Source organism: Temnothorax longispinosus, chromosome 7 (genome assembly GCF_030848805.1).
Source record: "Temnothorax longispinosus isolate EJ_2023e chromosome 7, Tlon_JGU_v1, whole genome shotgun sequence".
In the NCBI taxonomy this organism is placed as follows: Eukaryota; Metazoa; Arthropoda; class Insecta; order Hymenoptera; family Formicidae; genus Temnothorax; species Temnothorax longispinosus.
In genome coordinates, this window is record NC_092364.1 from 21,864,255 (window position 1) to 21,880,201 (window position 15,947).

At 40.7% G+C, this 15,947-nt stretch overlaps 3 protein-coding genes across 7 annotated transcripts in view; 2 read left to right on the forward strand and 1 right to left on the reverse strand.

The window, feature by feature from the left end:
• Positions 1 to 497: 497 nt before the first annotated feature.
• On the forward strand, positions 498 to 4,021 carry LOC139817026 (tubulin glycylase 3A-like). Its single transcript, XM_071784837.1, has 11 exons — positions 498 to 608; positions 710 to 1,112; positions 1,186 to 1,319; positions 1,386 to 1,478; positions 1,569 to 1,744; positions 1,813 to 1,951; positions 2,046 to 2,259; positions 2,354 to 2,444; positions 2,674 to 2,844; positions 2,910 to 3,166; positions 3,237 to 4,021. The coding sequence occupies exons 1-11, from the start codon at positions 498 to 500 to the stop codon at positions 3,389 to 3,391; spliced, it is 1,944 nt and encodes a 647-aa protein (XP_071640938.1). The 3' UTR covers positions 3,392 to 4,021.
• Arglu1 (Arginine and glutamate rich 1) lies at positions 3,642 to 9,397 on the reverse strand. Of its 4 annotated transcripts, none has more exons than XM_071782568.1 (6): positions 9,014 to 9,397; positions 8,599 to 8,742; positions 8,328 to 8,375; positions 7,794 to 8,055; positions 4,992 to 5,075; positions 3,642 to 4,915 (listed from the first exon to the last, which is right to left on the reverse strand). In XM_071782568.1, the coding sequence occupies exons 1-6, from the start codon at positions 9,154 to 9,156 to the stop codon at positions 4,751 to 4,753; spliced, it is 846 nt and encodes a 281-aa protein (XP_071638669.1). In that variant the 5' UTR covers positions 9,157 to 9,397; the 3' UTR covers positions 3,642 to 4,750. The 4 variants fall into 4 exon arrangements, with proteins under 4 accessions (XP_071638669.1, XP_071638670.1, XP_071638671.1 ...); XM_071782569.1 differs by having other exon boundaries at positions 7,794 to 8,019; positions 9,014 to 9,396; XM_071782570.1 differs by lacking the exon at positions 8,328 to 8,375 and having other exon boundaries at positions 9,014 to 9,396.
• A 2,903-nt stretch (positions 9,398 to 12,300) lies between these two features.
• The window catches only part of Gckiii (Germinal centre kinase III), an 87,985-nt gene continuing 84,338 nt past the window's right edge, over positions 12,301 to 15,947 (forward strand). The window contains exon 1 of one of the 2 annotated variants that reach the window (XM_071782565.1): positions 12,301 to 13,385. Coding sequence is in view for 1 of the 2 variants with exons in the window: in XM_071782566.1 (XP_071638667.1) it covers positions 13,371 to 13,385 (15 nt within the window). In the remaining variant the exon portion in view is untranslated. The remainder of the gene's footprint in view (positions 13,386 to 15,947) is intronic. The other variant, XM_071782566.1, reaches the window with a different exon arrangement.

Sequence of the window (15,947 nt, forward strand, 5' to 3'; positions counted from 1 at the left end):
ACGTTATAAGACATAAATGCACGTAGTAAAGAAAAAATCCTGCGATATAAAAATATTTAGCTGAGTCAATAAAGAAGACATTGAACAGATATAGGTATCGCAAGGACAAATGGAAAATTTTAATCGAATGAAACACGAATCTCTTTAAGAAAACTTGTACAAATTTGCGAATACACACCCCGTGTTCCTTTTTTACTGGCAGTGCTGAAAATATATAGTTTGCGTCACGTAACTATAGATTTTCAGTACTGGCAGTGAATAAAGGAACACAGCCACAATATATCTTCGATCGCGATGACGCTTGTTGGTCGTGAGAAAGGATTCGCGTAATATGAATGTAGGTCATCGAGTCACACATAATCGATAAGAGCAAAACGGAAGCAGTAAATTGTCAAGTCCGAAAACTAAATTTCGCGTGCATGTAAAAGAACATTTGAATAAAAACTAAAAATCTAAAAGCGTAATTTTTACAACTTCAGAATTTTTAAACATAAAAAATGCATTGCGACAGTGACAATTCGGTAGTTTGCGCAGACAGTCGATCTAAATGGCAGATAACTTTATCCTCGAAAAATTGCACGGTCAAGAAACATTTCGAAAGTTGGCAGGTATAGGCAGGCATCGAAAGAATTCATTACGGATGTATCTATTACATATTTTCGTGATTTATCTACTTTACTGTTAGCATCGTCGCTTCATAAACTCGTAGATTTGCCCAAAAAATGCAAGCAACGGAGAAAAAGATGTGCGATTGATTTTAACGGTTCCAAAGTTGGAAATTAATTCGCAATGCGCGGCCGAGACGATTAAAACCGCGGATGCCGAGATCTGTTGCAATCGCGAGGATCTCGAAGAATTGTTAGGAGCAGAGGACAAAGAGAGCAATCGAGAAGACGGCAACATAATATTGACGGATTATTTAAAATTGGTAACAAATGACGAAGCCAGAATAAATCTTCTACTAAAAATTTTAACGAAAGCCGTAAATGAGCACAAATGTTACGTGATTTGCGGTACGTTTCCGGCTCTGAGGAAACCGTTGACGGATAGAGGTTGGATCGAGAAAAGAGCTATTAGGAAAATGATATCAATCGCTCCTAATGCGTACGAAGGTCCGCGTATTTTTTTATTTCTATTTATGATCGTTATTAAATCAATTCGAAAGTCAATGTCTTTTTTTTTTAGATGGTTTACAGCAAATAGAAAAATTGCTCCGGATTCCAGCGGATTTTATATGGTATACGAACAAGAGACCTATTATAAGAACGGACGACAAGACTACAGTGAACAAATTCGCTGGTAGCTATTTTACGTCGAAGGTAATTTTATTCTTAAATGTGTGCATTGCAAAGTATATTTTAATTTTAAGTTAGCGAAATATTTAGGTTGACATGTGTAACAATTTGGAAAAAGCCTATTGGTTTTACGAAGCCGGTGTATCAAACATACAGTTTCCTCGATGCTACAATTTCAATCAAGTACGTATATATTATGTGTGTGTGTGTGTGCATATACTTGTGAATTATAATATTAAAATATTAATATATACCTTACATTAATTTGAATAGTCAGCACAAATGGAAGAGTTCATACAGGATTATTACATCACTGCATGTTTCGGAACTTTAAAATGGTTCTCGTTGCTCGCCAATTTGGTAGGACCGAAGAATACCTGGTCCCCAAATGGAACAATCCCCGTAAATGCAATTTCCTTCGCCTTGGAACGCTGTATAGAATATATAAGGTTGTAAACAATATTATTCGCATTGTAAAACAGTGCATTATATAAATACTGATACGAAATGTTTTTAGTATACAAATACATGAGGACATAGACCGTACAGATTATGAGGATACACCTCTTTCTGCTTGGCACCAATTTTTAGATTGGTATCACGATATAATATACAAGCGTGTTTTATTGAAAGAAACCGATAAAGTTGACATAGATGTACGTATAAACATTGTAGTTCCTTTTTCTAATAATATATTCTGATATACAAAAATTTGAAGAAAAAGGACACTGTAATTAAAGAATTTTGTAGGAGCTTGTAGCATCTGTGCGCGATATAGTAAGAACAATGATTAAGTACCGACCGCAAAATAAGATCGATGGTATAAGAAATATATGGATTTTAAAGCCAGGCGACGATAGTTCAGGACGCGGAATTGTTCTACAAAGTTCTTTGGTTGATATTCTCGCCAAGGTGAATCAAGCAGCGAAAGAAAGTGTCGCGTATGTTGTGCAGAAATACATAGGTATCATTTGCATTTAACGCGATGTAGGATATAGAATAAGATGTTTTAAGCGGTATTATTCATTATTAGTCACATTTGCAATTATAATTTACAGAACGACCACTGCTTGTTCATAAGACAAAAATAGATATCAGGCAATGGTTTCTGATAACTAGTACACAACCTCTCGTCGTGTGGATGTACAAGTATATTTATCATTTTTCTTGATCTTATTAATTTATGCTACAAATTTAATAACTTAGGGCTGGTTGTTCCAGCCTGTTGGTAAACTACCTAATAGTTAAATCATATGTATGTCTTTGTTTATCTTTTACATTGGACAAAGATACATGTGATTTAACTATCAGGTAGCTTACCAATAGGTTGGAACAACCGGCCCTAATAACTTTTAATAACTTAAGTTACCTTGACTAGGGATATTTTAATACGGTTTGCTTCGAAAGATTTCACCCTCGGTAATTTTCACGAGTCCATTCACTTGTGCAACACGACGGTACAGCTCAAGTACCGAAAATTACCAACATGTAATTCCGACTTACCTGAGCAACGTCATTGGAATCTTCAAGACTTCAGGGATTATCTTCAGTACTTGTCATACTTTCTCCTACTTAGAACTTAAAAACTACTTAATCAATTAATTACTGATTTAGATCGCGCGGTCAAGAGTTGGCTTGGGAAACGACAATCAGACCGGGAATAAAGCAAAACCTAATAGGAGCACTTCTGGCGTCGCAGGATAACATGGTAAATCGTAAGAACAGCTTTCAATTGTACGGTGCTGATTTCGTAGTGGCCGATGATTTTTCGGTATGGCTGTTGGAAATAAATACCAATCCACGATTACATCCACCAAGCAGCAAAGTCACCGCGAAGCTCTATCCGGAAGTAATCGAAGATGCAATGAAAGGTATGCTGATTAGAGAAATAAAAATATATATTATATAAAAAAATCATATTATATACGTTATAATCTTTAGTGGTATTAGATCGGCGTAAAAATAAAAAAGCATCCTACGGAAGATTCGAATGTATTTACAAGCAACGCAATCCATTTTGCGGCATCAATATTTTGGGACAAGGCACGAGTCTCGGTATTCGTGGCAAGGGTTTATTCGTTACGAAATCATCGTGACATTTCTGACGTAACACGACTATCTAAAGTGACATCGCCGAAATTCATCTGTCAGAAAGTCTATTTTGCAAAGAACTGTTTCAATCGCGATCATAATCTGCTCGGTAACGCAAGCAATTTCGTATTAGCATATAAACAAAGTTGCAAATCGCCATGTACGTGTATAAAAAAGCACATTTGTGTTCTCCTTTCTCAATACTAGATCCTGCATAGCGCGCGATGAAGTGGGAAAATAATCGTAGAGCAGTAATTTATTAAAAACGTGTTTATGATACAAGTAACAATGTTGTAGGTATACAATCCTATATAGACAAAATGTTTTTCTTTTTACGGAACAATGCGTACACATCATTACACGGTTAACGTAGATAGGATTATGTCACGCTCCATGGCTCCACATTCATTGTTCACGTACAAAATCACTCAGTTTTGTAATTTTCAAGATTATTATGTTATTTAATTTGATTTTTAATCGTAAAACATATCGTTCCATTTTACCGTTTTGTAGAATAAACATATTCCGTATCAGATCGAAATAATGGTAGATTATTTAAATGGTGTAAAGTGTTATAATATAATTGTAAAATAGCTATCCGGTTTTTACAGTACTTTCAAAAAAATCATTGTTAACATACGTTAACGATGTATTAACATATTCTAAAGTTGTTCATAAAAAAACAACTGTTAGAAAAAGAGGAATCATATTTCCCATAATAAATGTCATTCGGCCAATTTAACAGTATAAACAATTTGTTATTATTGCAACATGATCTGACGTAATATATGTGATTTATCTCATTGAAATAAAGTCGATTTTTATATCGCGAGGGTAATACCTACGACGTACAAATCGCATATATATAAATCATGGAACACATCTAAATGGGTCAGAATATGCTTACGTCAGATAGAACGAATCAAATACACGAAAAAGTATGATGTATAAAATCGAAGTTGTTTGATAAGTTAAAAGCATTAATGACCGTTACAATAATTTTGTATATTAATAATTTATATTCGCTCATACTGATGATAGCATAATCTCACGTAACATGAAATCCCATCTGTATCTGTGTTAAAATCTCACAAGATAAGAACTGATTATTTAATTTTGATGCAGTCCATCGTCATCACAATTAAATAAAATTCGATCTTGTTGATTTCAACAATCGCTTTGAATACATTAGGGTGAGCTTTGTATCTTATGTTACTGCACTTATCTATGTACCTATATAGGTATACCATATACCTACACAGATACAGTCTGTAATAACTGTTCTCGCGAATCAAGTACGAAAACTGACAAGATTTCGTGTACATATCACATGTAAACTGCATGAAACAATACAAATACTAAACTTACGTAACCGATTTTAGCGTAAAGGATAACTTAGGCCTTGAATTATTCTTGCCTAAGATCCTCTTTTGCTCCTCCTTAACACGTTTTTCATGTTCCTTCCTCATCTTTTGCCTTTCTTCTTCCATTAACCGTTGTTCTTCAACCATAGCCAATCTTTCCTCAGCCTGAGGTTAAACATGCATTAATCGCATATTATCTCGCACGCACATTTCGTAAATTATATTAATATTGACAACCTACCAATTTCTTCTGAGCCTCCTCTATCTTTCTGTTGTTCTCCTCCATAATCCTCTCTAGTTCCTCACGCTTCTTCCGCTCTTCCTCCTACAATGACAATAAAATAGGTTTACACAAAGCAATGATGTTGTTGATCACCATCTGTTGTTACATCGTTCGAAATCATAGTGCTGCTATGTCAACAGCCTAGTGTTACACATCCTAAGAACCTTTATGCAGGAAAGTTTGGGACGTATGAAATTTTAAGATCGGATTTCGAAAAAAGGATGGCTTATCAAGAGAGATAATCACAAAGAGTGACAGAAGACGTGTGTTTTGTTTTGTCTAAACATAGTTCCTTCTTTTTGTGTCAAATGTATTCCTTTCAGATCCCAGCGAACGCTGTTTCTCTGTTTTCAGACTGTCCAAAGGAAAATACAATGATTTAGGATGTTACTTAACACGAGAAAAAATTAATTTCTTACAACTTTATACAAATTAGTGTGCATGCAAGAACGTACATGAAATTGCAATTTTCCCTTTCATAAACGCGATACTGCAACGTTCTGATAAGTGCATAATAAAAACTCAATGTGATAAGTGTGTGTGTGTGTGTGTGTGTGTGTGTGTGTGTGTGTGTAATGTTATTTGTAACATTATATCTATAAGTAGACGAGATTTCTAAATGAGGTCCGTATATAATAATAATTCAGAAACTAATACCCTACGGTACATTCATATGTGAATGGTTGTTGCCATCCGCCCGACCTGTCGATGGAAATTCGTTGTGTCCTATGGTAATAATGTTTAGCGAATCTATAAAATGAACCCTAGGATATGGCCTCTGGTACAAAGTGTTGAAATAAAGAACGATGATAAAAATATCGGTATAAAATGAATTATGAATATATAAATTGGATAATACCTGAATGAAGCTCACGCCACCACGCGTAGGGGATGCCTTCTTCATCGAGAATCATTCAGCAGTGAGTAAAAAACCGGCATCTTCTGTTGGTAGTCAGTAAGGAAGGTGACCTATATATCGCTAGGTCGTGCTTTGTCGCTATGGGATTCTAATTCTGTCCCCTTAAAGTCTCTACTTCTCCCTTTCGAATAAACTTTTTCCCAAACTTGTAGAGATATAACATATTTGGTGCAAACCCAATGTGCAAAGCAATGAGAGTATAATCTCTAATAAATTTGTAATCAGGATTGTTGTCCAGTCGACGAGTGAGTTTTGACTTTTCAAAGGTGAAAGTAAATAATTGTGCATGGGACATAAAAATGTAGTAGCAAATAAAGTCCTAGTCAACGAAATAAAATAAAAAGAAAGTTTGTGACAAATCTATTAGATTTTCCTAATACGCAAATTAAGTAATAAGATGCTTTACTATAATTCAGTATTTCGAAGTAATAACTATTAGACAAAATTAAAAATTAAAATTGAAGAATCTAATGATATCGCAGAAATTAATTGGGCATTATTGCATCAATTCTCTTGAATTCAAAAAATAGTATACTTATATTCGATAGAAATATAATTAAAATATTTTGTTTGCAAGCAAGATATAATGATGTAAGAATAAGTCATATTGAAAAATGATACTTTTTCATACATTTCTGTATATCTGCGAACACGTCGTAACTCTAATTATATGAACATAATTAAATAAAAAAAGTCTAAATTAACAGTGAATCGTAGACTTATTTCTTCTTATTTATGGTACTTGACATAGATGTTTTATGCAGCATCAGTAACGTATCATATATCACTACTAGTGATTCAACTGATAGTAACAACTGCTCTCAGGGAAGAATATTACTTTCCTATGGTTTCATATAAAAATAACTTTATTTCAGACTCAAGGAAAGCTTCTCTTGTTCAATAAATTACAAAGTTTGGGATTGTTACTTTTTCAATAATATCTTCTCTTTTCTCCTCTCTTAAAGACTGTATGATGTGATAACGTGGACAGTCACACACGCGAACATTTTCTTTTTTTTAACTAGCTCGAGTAAGTTTATAAGAAGCCTGATACAGGTGGACTCGCCAACATACACAACAATTTTAGAAACTGCGAGTGAAGACTGTTGATCCAGACAAATCAGAGCAGTTTGAGCACAATTTCTAGAATTGTTGACACGAATGTCAACTCAGATATCGTGTGATGAAAAAGGTTATAATGTTGTACAGAGATATATAAATATATATACATGGTACAAACAATTTGATCATAAATAACCGATACATGCGCCTATGTAGCAGCATTTCTTTCATAATAATATAAAGTACAGCTTCTCAACAACGCGACCTCAGTGGATGTTGAGAAGTCAAAGCAGTGTGGTTTCTTCGCTTAATCTCTTATGATACAATCGCGAACCACAATGCTTCTAGCCCAAACGCTGTGATCATAAATTAGAACTAACAGAATTGACTTTACAAGCTCAATCTCGCATATTTTCCTAGGGACAGTACAATTTGCAAATCCTGTAGTTTTAAGACATCAAAATATTGAAATATTCAAGAAGATCCACAAATTGCACTTGGTCCGGCCTAACCATTACAATAACGCTTCAATATATTTTCTGAATGTCTTCATCAATTACTATAGAGTTGATATTCTACAAATCTGTGACATAATAGTACCTTTGAAATTTCTAGGCGATAATATAAATAATATCAACTACGGTTATTCTTTGGGGAAATACATTTCTACGTATGGTTCGATTTTGAAACAGTCACTAAAAGAATACTAGATTTATTTCCTGCTGATCACAACAGCGCTTGGGCTATCACTGACCAATATTTCTATGGATAGATCTTACCTCTCTTCGTTTCTCCTCCTCACGTAGTTTCGCTTGTCTCCATTCCATCTCCTCCATCATTTGACGCTCCATAGCCCTCTTGGCTTCTTCCACCCGCCTTTGCACCTCCGCATCAATTTCCTCTTTACGTTTCTCAAGCTCCTCTTCTACCCTCTTCTGTACAAGTTCTTCTATACGTTTGGCGGCTTCTTCCTCCACCATCTTTTGTTCCACCTCGCGTTGACGTCTGCAGACAGATAAGCAGCGATCTTCTTCCAGAGCTCTATTTCAGAATCATTTTCTTGTACAAAAGTGAAGTTAATAGCATGCCAAATCTTAATTAGACTTTAAAAGTTGTAATTCTCTCAAAATCTATAATTATTTGAATTAACGATTGAAATTTACAGAATGTGATAGAGATAAAGAAAGATGTTATCGAAAGATTTAATACCTGCGTAAATCAAGCATGTTTCTTTTTGCAAAAACGTATTACAGTAAACTCTGATGAGCTTTGAATAGATAAACCACCACCATGAAATAATTACACATTCTTACCCGACCGTGCTCGTGGTGAAGATTTTGTTCATTAATTCTTTCTTTTTCCTGACAACATAATTATAAAAAAAACAGCGTATAACAAAAATTTGGATTATGCAAAATAAATACACATGTTCCACTTGATACGCAGGAGAGAGGAAAAGCAACATAAGAGAAGAGAAAAAAGCTTGGGAAACGTATTGATACATCAATAAAATCTTGTTCTTTTCCAATCCTAATGCCGGTTATCAAGGGGAACATCGTCAACATTATCGTTTAACGAGCATACCTTTGCCGCTCCATTTCCGCTAGCCTTTCCACCTCGTCCATCTTTCGATCCCTGTCCCTGTACGAGCGTTTCTTGTGACTGACGATATGCACGTCGTCCGATACATCCGAGCCAGTGCTGGACGACGCAGAGTGGGATCGTTTTCTAAACAAATGGCCAAACGAGCAGCGTTACTATCTAAAACCTGGATTAATCGTTCGTTAAATTAAACGTCCGAAAGTTTACGGCACGACACAGAAAGATACGCGACAGTTCGCGGATCTGCAATGTTCTTATTTATTTTTCCATCGTCACGAACACGGGGTGCGACGTGCGACGTGCGACAAGATGGCCGCACGTGCAGCAAGATCGAGATCTTTGGACGTGCGAACTGCGGAGCGGCGCGTGGAACTCGCCTCTCGAAAAAGACACGCACCTGGACTTGGAGCTACGCTCCTTCGGCTTCTCCGAGTATTTGTTGTTGGAGTGCTTCTCGCGCGACTTGGACCGCTTGCGCGAGTGCTTGCTCTTGTGACGCCGTCTGCTCGGCGATTTCGATCGGGAACGCGACCGGCCCATCTCCCCGAGCCCGACCTGCCCGACCGTCTTTCCACTACCGGATGCAGCCGCGATCTCGCTGGATTTTTCGCCGAGAGCCGGCCCTACCGTCTTGGATCCGAGTTGACGCGAATTCACCGTTGCGAGAGACGAGACGAACGATATCCAAATCCACACCTTCCAGTTCAGTCCAGTTGCGCACTACTCACACTCAACACTCAACTAGTCAACTAACTGGCGGCCATCTTTAAATCACGATGCTTCGACTGGCTGCTGGCTTCGACGTACAAGTTAAATCCAGAACCGACGCTCCAATACGCGCTCCGACCGGCTGCAAGCTGCGCCCTCGCGACACCTAGCGAATAGATACGAATAGATATCGCCCGCGAATGCACAACGAACTGCAAATCACTTACAAATCACGTGATCACAATTCGAAATTTACCGGGAGAATGACCGAATGATTCCCGCAGGTACGATACTCCGAACATCAAAGAAAACAAGGCCGCTCACCGACAAGAACGATCGATTGCACGCCGACTTCGAAGGTACGCTGTTTCAACGTTCAACGGTCCCGCCTAGTATGGCGTCTGGTATGCCGCTGCGTCGCGCCGCCGAGTCGCCGGCTCGGAGCGGCGGAACGTGATTGGCCGGATCTGGGGGCTCGACTCGCGAGCCAATCGCGTTCGAGCGTACGGTGACAGAAGCGCGCGCAAGCGGCGCAAGTTAATACGTGACGCGTTGAACGACCGTGACGGTGCGAGACGTAGTCGCTCGTGTAATTTCTTTCTCGCGAACGAAAAGAAATCCGGTTACGGAGCGTGTGTGTTACAAGCTGAACATACGTCGAATATTCCGCTCTTTCTCGTGTCGAGTGCAACGAGTGGGAAATGCCGTCGCTGGGTGAAATGAACGTCGAATGCCGTGTTCGACACCGACGACACCGTACGTATCACTCTCCCGGCTATGATTTGGCGGGTCTCGGGTCTCCGTGCAGTACGCCGTGATCGCTGACTGAATTGTGCACGAGAAATAAATATTTCGAAATGCGATATATCCGAATCTTAAGAGAATCGTCGTGCCGCGTGTCGCAGTGAGATATAACCTCGGAATTCGCGTCTCTTGCCGTTTCGATTTCTACTCCGAGTAAGTGAATCGCGCGGGAAGACGCTTCAATAAATATAGCTCGAACCTCTCGTTAAGCGCCGGAATTAATAATCAATTAAGAGTTAAGTGATTAAAGAGAACGATCGCGGGTTTGGCGTTAACGCCACAAAGACGAGAATTCTCGTTGCTTATTGTCGCGATCGCGAACGAGGGAGCGAGCTTGCTTCAAAATACGCATGAATATCGGGAGAGAGTATTTAAAAAATGCTAGAGTAAATATTAGGATATTAAAAATACAAATGTTATCGAGACCATTTTTTCTATCGTTTATTTCAACAATTTTAATCGTTTGTGTCGACATGCGTTGAAAATGCGGCAAGGTCCATTGTTTAAAAACTAACAACGTAGGTAACGTGTGTAACGTGTTTATTTCGATACTAGGGCTTATTTCGAGGTTTATTTTGACTAATAATCTATCATAATCGCTACAAAAATATTAGCTACATCTTTTATACAACCTTCGCCGGGAATGTTATACACGTAATCTCTCTCTCTCTTCTCGTCCTTCTCGTTTTTAAATTCCCACATAACGTCGACGCTCAACTAAAGAAAAACGAAAATGATTTTATTAACGAGATAGTTAAAATTTTAAGAATCCTTCAGAGTCTCGGTAGACAACAAGATTTTTAAGCAAAGCTGTGCAATGTATAAAGTGGAAAAAGTTAAAGTTTTTAAGAATAGAAAATGTAGAAAAGCATGATTTTAATTCCGTGATTGTATTTTATCCGTGCTAACATCTGCAAATGTAATAGTGTTATATGTATAACACCAATACATTTTTCGTTTATAACATCTTAAGATCGTACTTAAGATGGTTTTAAATATAAGATTCGAGTATGAATACCACTTTGCCCGCGTTTTTAGTGGAGAATCCGTCCACTGGCGCTCTCTATATGTACAAAATGTGGATATTGAACTACGTAGCTGTGTTCACGAATATTTCCAACGGGTAACCGCAGTTTATTCGAATCCTCGGTTTTGTTCCGAAATGATTTATCGTGAGAAACCAAAAATTAAAGAACAAAATATGTCATGGAATACTTGAGCCATTACGTTCCCGAAATATTTATCGCTGCTTTATGAAATAAATTTTTATAGGTGTTTACATCTAATTGTAAGAAAACGAATTATATCTCCGGTGCCTTCTCTTTTCTACGTTCCGTCGAATGTATTTTACACGAACGATCGATAATTAATTTAATGTGATGATAAAACTTTGCACAGCTTTGTTCTAGTCGAACACTCTACTATTACGTTTCTTCTGCATTGCTTGAAAGGTAATTAAACGGTTTTATATCTTTTGATACATGCTATTTTATTTTTACCAGATGCTTATCTATCGCTACGATTAGATATGCCATAAAATACGATGAAACTAGTGGAAACATAGTCAAAAAATATAAGACATTACGTATGTACATATTATACAATATACAACAGTTTGAAGCTAAATTTATAATATGCAAAAAAATTGCAAAAAAAGGAAAAAATAAAATATAAAAAGAACGAAAGAAAAACGTAGGAAAAAATTTAAATAGATATATGTAGTGAAAGTATAGATAAAAAGTAGCCTAAAATTAGTAGTCTAAATTGAATGCTGTCAATAACAAGCCGAATTAAAAAAATTGAGTCGCGCGGCATAACACAGTAAGTATTGAGACGTGACAAAAAATCCAATAATTGACATATCAAAATGTATTGCAAAGCGCATTTGCGGCATAATTGACTCGACCGCTGATCCGCACGCCTGAAGCGGCCTGAAAGTCATTAACGCGTCGATGATCGGAGTCTCGCGCGCGCGCATATTCGAACGCGCGTGATCGGCCGGTCCGATTCCGGAGCGTTTCGCCGGTTCAGCTGGACTCGGCTTACCGCGCGCGGCGGCAGCAGTGGCAGCACTGGGCAGCACTGCCGCCGGCCCCCGGCCCGTTCACGTTCACGCGGTTCACGCCGCCAGCGCGCAGCGGCCTGAGCGGCCAGCTGTGCCGCGCCGCGCGCGTCTGTAGAGTGTAGTATCTGTACTCCGTCCGTCCGTCCGTCCCGCCGTGTCGCGCCATTCCGGTCCGTTCCGCTGGCGATTGCCAGAAAGCAAGATGGCGCCCGTCTGTTTGCGGATACCTCTGCCGTGGATATAAATACGCGCGAGGAGGAAAAAGGGGAGAAGGATAAAAAGAGCAGTGCCGAAAAACGATCGCGGACGATCGTGCGGTCGGAGCGACGGTCGTCGTGGTTGCGCGCATCCCGTCCCGCGGTTGACGTCAACGTCGCCACGCGCCGCGGTAACGTCGGGTGAACGCGTCGGTGTCCGTTCCCGTGCTCCCCGTAACGTGTCGTCTCGTCTCGTGTCGTGTGTCGTGTTCCCGTCCCCGTCCTGTCGCCGTCGTCGTCGTCGTCCTCTGCGATCCTCTTGCCCGCCCGCGCAGCGAGACCATCCCGCGCCTGCCTTGACCGTGCTCCGTCGCAGCTCCACTACTCCAGGAAGGCGCTCCTCGCGAACGGTGCCCACCTGAGGAATGCCAAATCGGCCGCGATCCCCCTGGCAGGTCGGCGGATCGGCAGCGCGGCGCGCCGCGAACGACGAGTGAACGAGAAGCCTTTGAAAAAGAAGAGAGAAAAGAGAAGACGGGAGACGGGAGAAGAAAGAGAGAAGAGAAGAGAAATATATAAACGAGCGAGAGGTGCGGGTGCTCTCGTGGGGATTCCCCTCGCAAGAAGGTGATCGCGCGCGCTCCTCTCCCGTGACGTATGTGTGTCGCGGAGGTCGTTTGTCAGACGGGTCGGTCGCCGCGAGTGTTATCGTCGTTCACGTCGCCGTCCACGTTCCCGTCGTTCCCGTCGTCGTTGTCGACGTCGCGTCGCGAGTGCCGTCGGCGACCTCGATGCGCTGTCGCCCTCCCCTGGAGGACCATCCCCTCTGGACGCCCGGTGGAATCAGCTGTTACTGCTGCTGCTGCTACTGCTGCTGGGACTACTAGCCCGGCAGCTTCCTACGAGGATACTCTTCCATTGGAGCGGTGGGGCAAGGAGGCGCCGGAAGCAGCCGCGAGTCCGGAAGCATAGCGAAGAAGATGGCCTTCAACGAGGTGAGTGCCTGATGTCTATCTCGCGCATCTCTCCGTGCGGTGCTACGTGCTGCGTGCTGCGTGCTGCGTGGCGTGCATGCGTCACGCGCTTCCCGTTGCACCGCGATCGCGCCTTCGCTTCGGCTCCGTTCGATCCCGCGGGGTTGACCCCGCGACCCCGCGACCCCCAAACGCCATTCCTAACCTAACCTCCCGTTCTGCGCACAGCTGGTACGCTATCAACTCCCGCTTCGCTCCTCCCGCGCCCCTCGCTCCTTTCTCTCTCCCCTGCAAACCGACGTCATTCTTTCTCTCTCCCTCTCTCTCGTGACAGTTCGAAGGTGCTTAGCATTCGATAAGAATTGGCTCCACGCGGACGTAATTTGGTGAATTTTATTTGACAAAGTGTGGCTTTAAATGGAACCACAGAATGAGATATTGAATTTGTCCTTCCCCTTAGAAAAGATGTCTAACTTGATAAAATAAAATTGATATCTCTATTTGTGACAGATCGTTAATTTGGATTAAAAGTTCACGCGATAGTTCTAATTCGAATTATCGTATATTATCGTGCATTATCGCATATTCATATATATTATCGTTCTTAATTATATGTCATTGATATATCTTTTATAAATGGAATTCATATATGTAATCTAATAATTAGACGTTGCAATAATCGCGCAAGTTGCTTCGTAGAGATAAATTTCGTCAAGGATATCCGCTACGTCTACTTAGGATCTTATCCAGCGTTGGATTCGTATACATGTCACGTAGTCGTCAGCACGTTCCAATATAATTAACCACGAAAATAATTGTTTTATATAAAATACACGCGAAACTGAAGCAAAGCCGGCAAATTCCGACAATGCCTAATTGTCTCGCGTTCTTGAGAAATCGCAATAAATGTCATTGAAATACAAAGCTTTATCAGCTACAATAATTCTATCAGTTTGACATAGTAGTCTCGCGGTTGGGGGGTACGCTGGTTATATCGTCTTACTATCAATACTGTCGCAACGTTATACGTAGCTCGCGGGATTCGCGATCTGTTTTGGATCGTGCTACGCCGCTTTCGAGTCACAACAAAAACATTGATGAGCCTCTTCGTCGTCGTCGTCACCCTATTGATTTTGATAAGACAGCTCGCATTCTCATCTCGGCAGATATTCGCTCATGCGATAGCGCGCGTTACACATGTTTACGTCTCCTCGCGGTCGGTTAAAAAAAGGAGGAATGAGACGCTCGATTAATCACTCGAGCCTCCGAGTCTTCAATTACAGCGGCCTCGTATCTCCATTCGATTTATTGATACAATTGATCCGACGTTTTAATAATCTCGGTCGGCGTTATTTCCTACTTCGGACGCACTCGAGTTTCCGCACAATGGGAGATAATATCAACCCTTCCGTGGGACCATGGGAAATTTCTCATCCGTTAGCGGTTAGGATATACGACGCTCGGTAGACTCGCTTTTTATTATATCCACCGATGTCGCGGCCAACTAATTATTTTTACTACAGCGTCCAGAGAATCTCGCGCGGTTGCGCAAAGATGAATTCGCAATGGGATCTGGATCAACTGATACTTCACCTTTCGCCACCTCTTCGGCGAAAACGTTATCGTCGCCGGTGACGCATGCACGTCGCAATCGTACGGTTGGAATTCGTTTTATCGCACTCGTATGTTTTTCGCTGAGTCGACTCGTATACAAAAAAAGAAGAAATAAAAACTCGCGCCGGTGCGTAATTAATATCCCGCGATTGAATTTCACCGATAGCCTGCTATAACGTTACGTACGGATTACCGCTCGAAACACTTTCGAGCCGAGTGTGATAATCGCATGGAACGTGACTTGTGTTCTCACGTTGCTTTTGATGCTTTCAAATGAAATGTACGTGTGTGCGTGCCTATGACGCGGCTCGTCCAACTTCTTTTTTCCTCATGACCGTCTTTACAATAAAGCAAAGGTTTTTTTGTTTCGATCGCTCCTTTATGCTAGGTAAATATCTTTTTTATCGAGCGTTTGATCGACTGAAATTCCTTTCGCGCCAAATTCCCCCTCATTGTCAGATGCGAAGCGATATGCCTGTTTGCGATTGCTTCGATCGAGGTACACGGATTCATTTCGGGTTCTCGATCGACGACTATCTCGAGGCGATTTCGATCTCGGATTCATCGACGCGCTCTTCAAGATGCTCGTCGTCGGTATCTTATCTTTGTCGCACTTGGCGAGAAAGGAAGTCGAGTCGTCTATCCGACGAGACTCTTAAAAGAAAGAGCCACGGAGACAAAGCTACCGTTGATATCGATCGAGATGTTATATACCAGTGCGTAGGGTGGGATTCTCCACCCCTTCGACGTCTCTTACGCGCGATCCTACGGCTTCGCGATTCTACTGCTAACGCTAAGTTCTCCCTATTCCGTTTTTCGCAACAATTCATGTCTATCTCGAATGAACTCGTCGAGAAAATCAGACCCTAGGTCCCCCTTGAAACTTTTCGGGTAACCTGTGGGAGAGCTGCAAGCTGCAGCATCTGATACTATACATGCGTACTCTGAATCGCAAAACTTGAAAGCGAA

Bases quoted from the DNA above. Each gene is read 5' to 3' on its own strand.
- LOC139817026 (XM_071784837.1), top strand. From the start codon at position 498: ATGCATTGCGACAGTGACAATTCGGTAGTTTGCGCAGACAGTCGATCT. The intron at 609-709 runs GTATAGGCAGGC...ATAAACTCGTAG, and splicing joins AACATTTCGAAAGTTGGCAG to ATTTGCCCAAAAAATGCAAG. The intron at 2,845-2,909 runs GTACTTGTCATA...TTACTGATTTAG, and splicing joins GACTTCAGGGATTATCTTCA to ATCGCGCGGTCAAGAGTTGG.
- Arglu1 (XM_071782568.1), bottom strand. From the start codon at position 9,156: ATGGGCCGGTCGCGTTCCCGATCGAAATCGCCGAGCAGACGGCGTCAC. The intron at 8,743-9,013 runs GTGCGTGTCTTT...CCATTTGTTTAG, and splicing joins GAGCGTAGCTCCAAGTCCAG to AAAACGATCCCACTCTGCGT. The intron at 4,916-4,991 runs GTAGGTTGTCAA...GTTTAACCTCAG, and splicing joins AGGAGGCTCAGAAGAAATTG to GCTGAGGAAAGATTGGCTAT.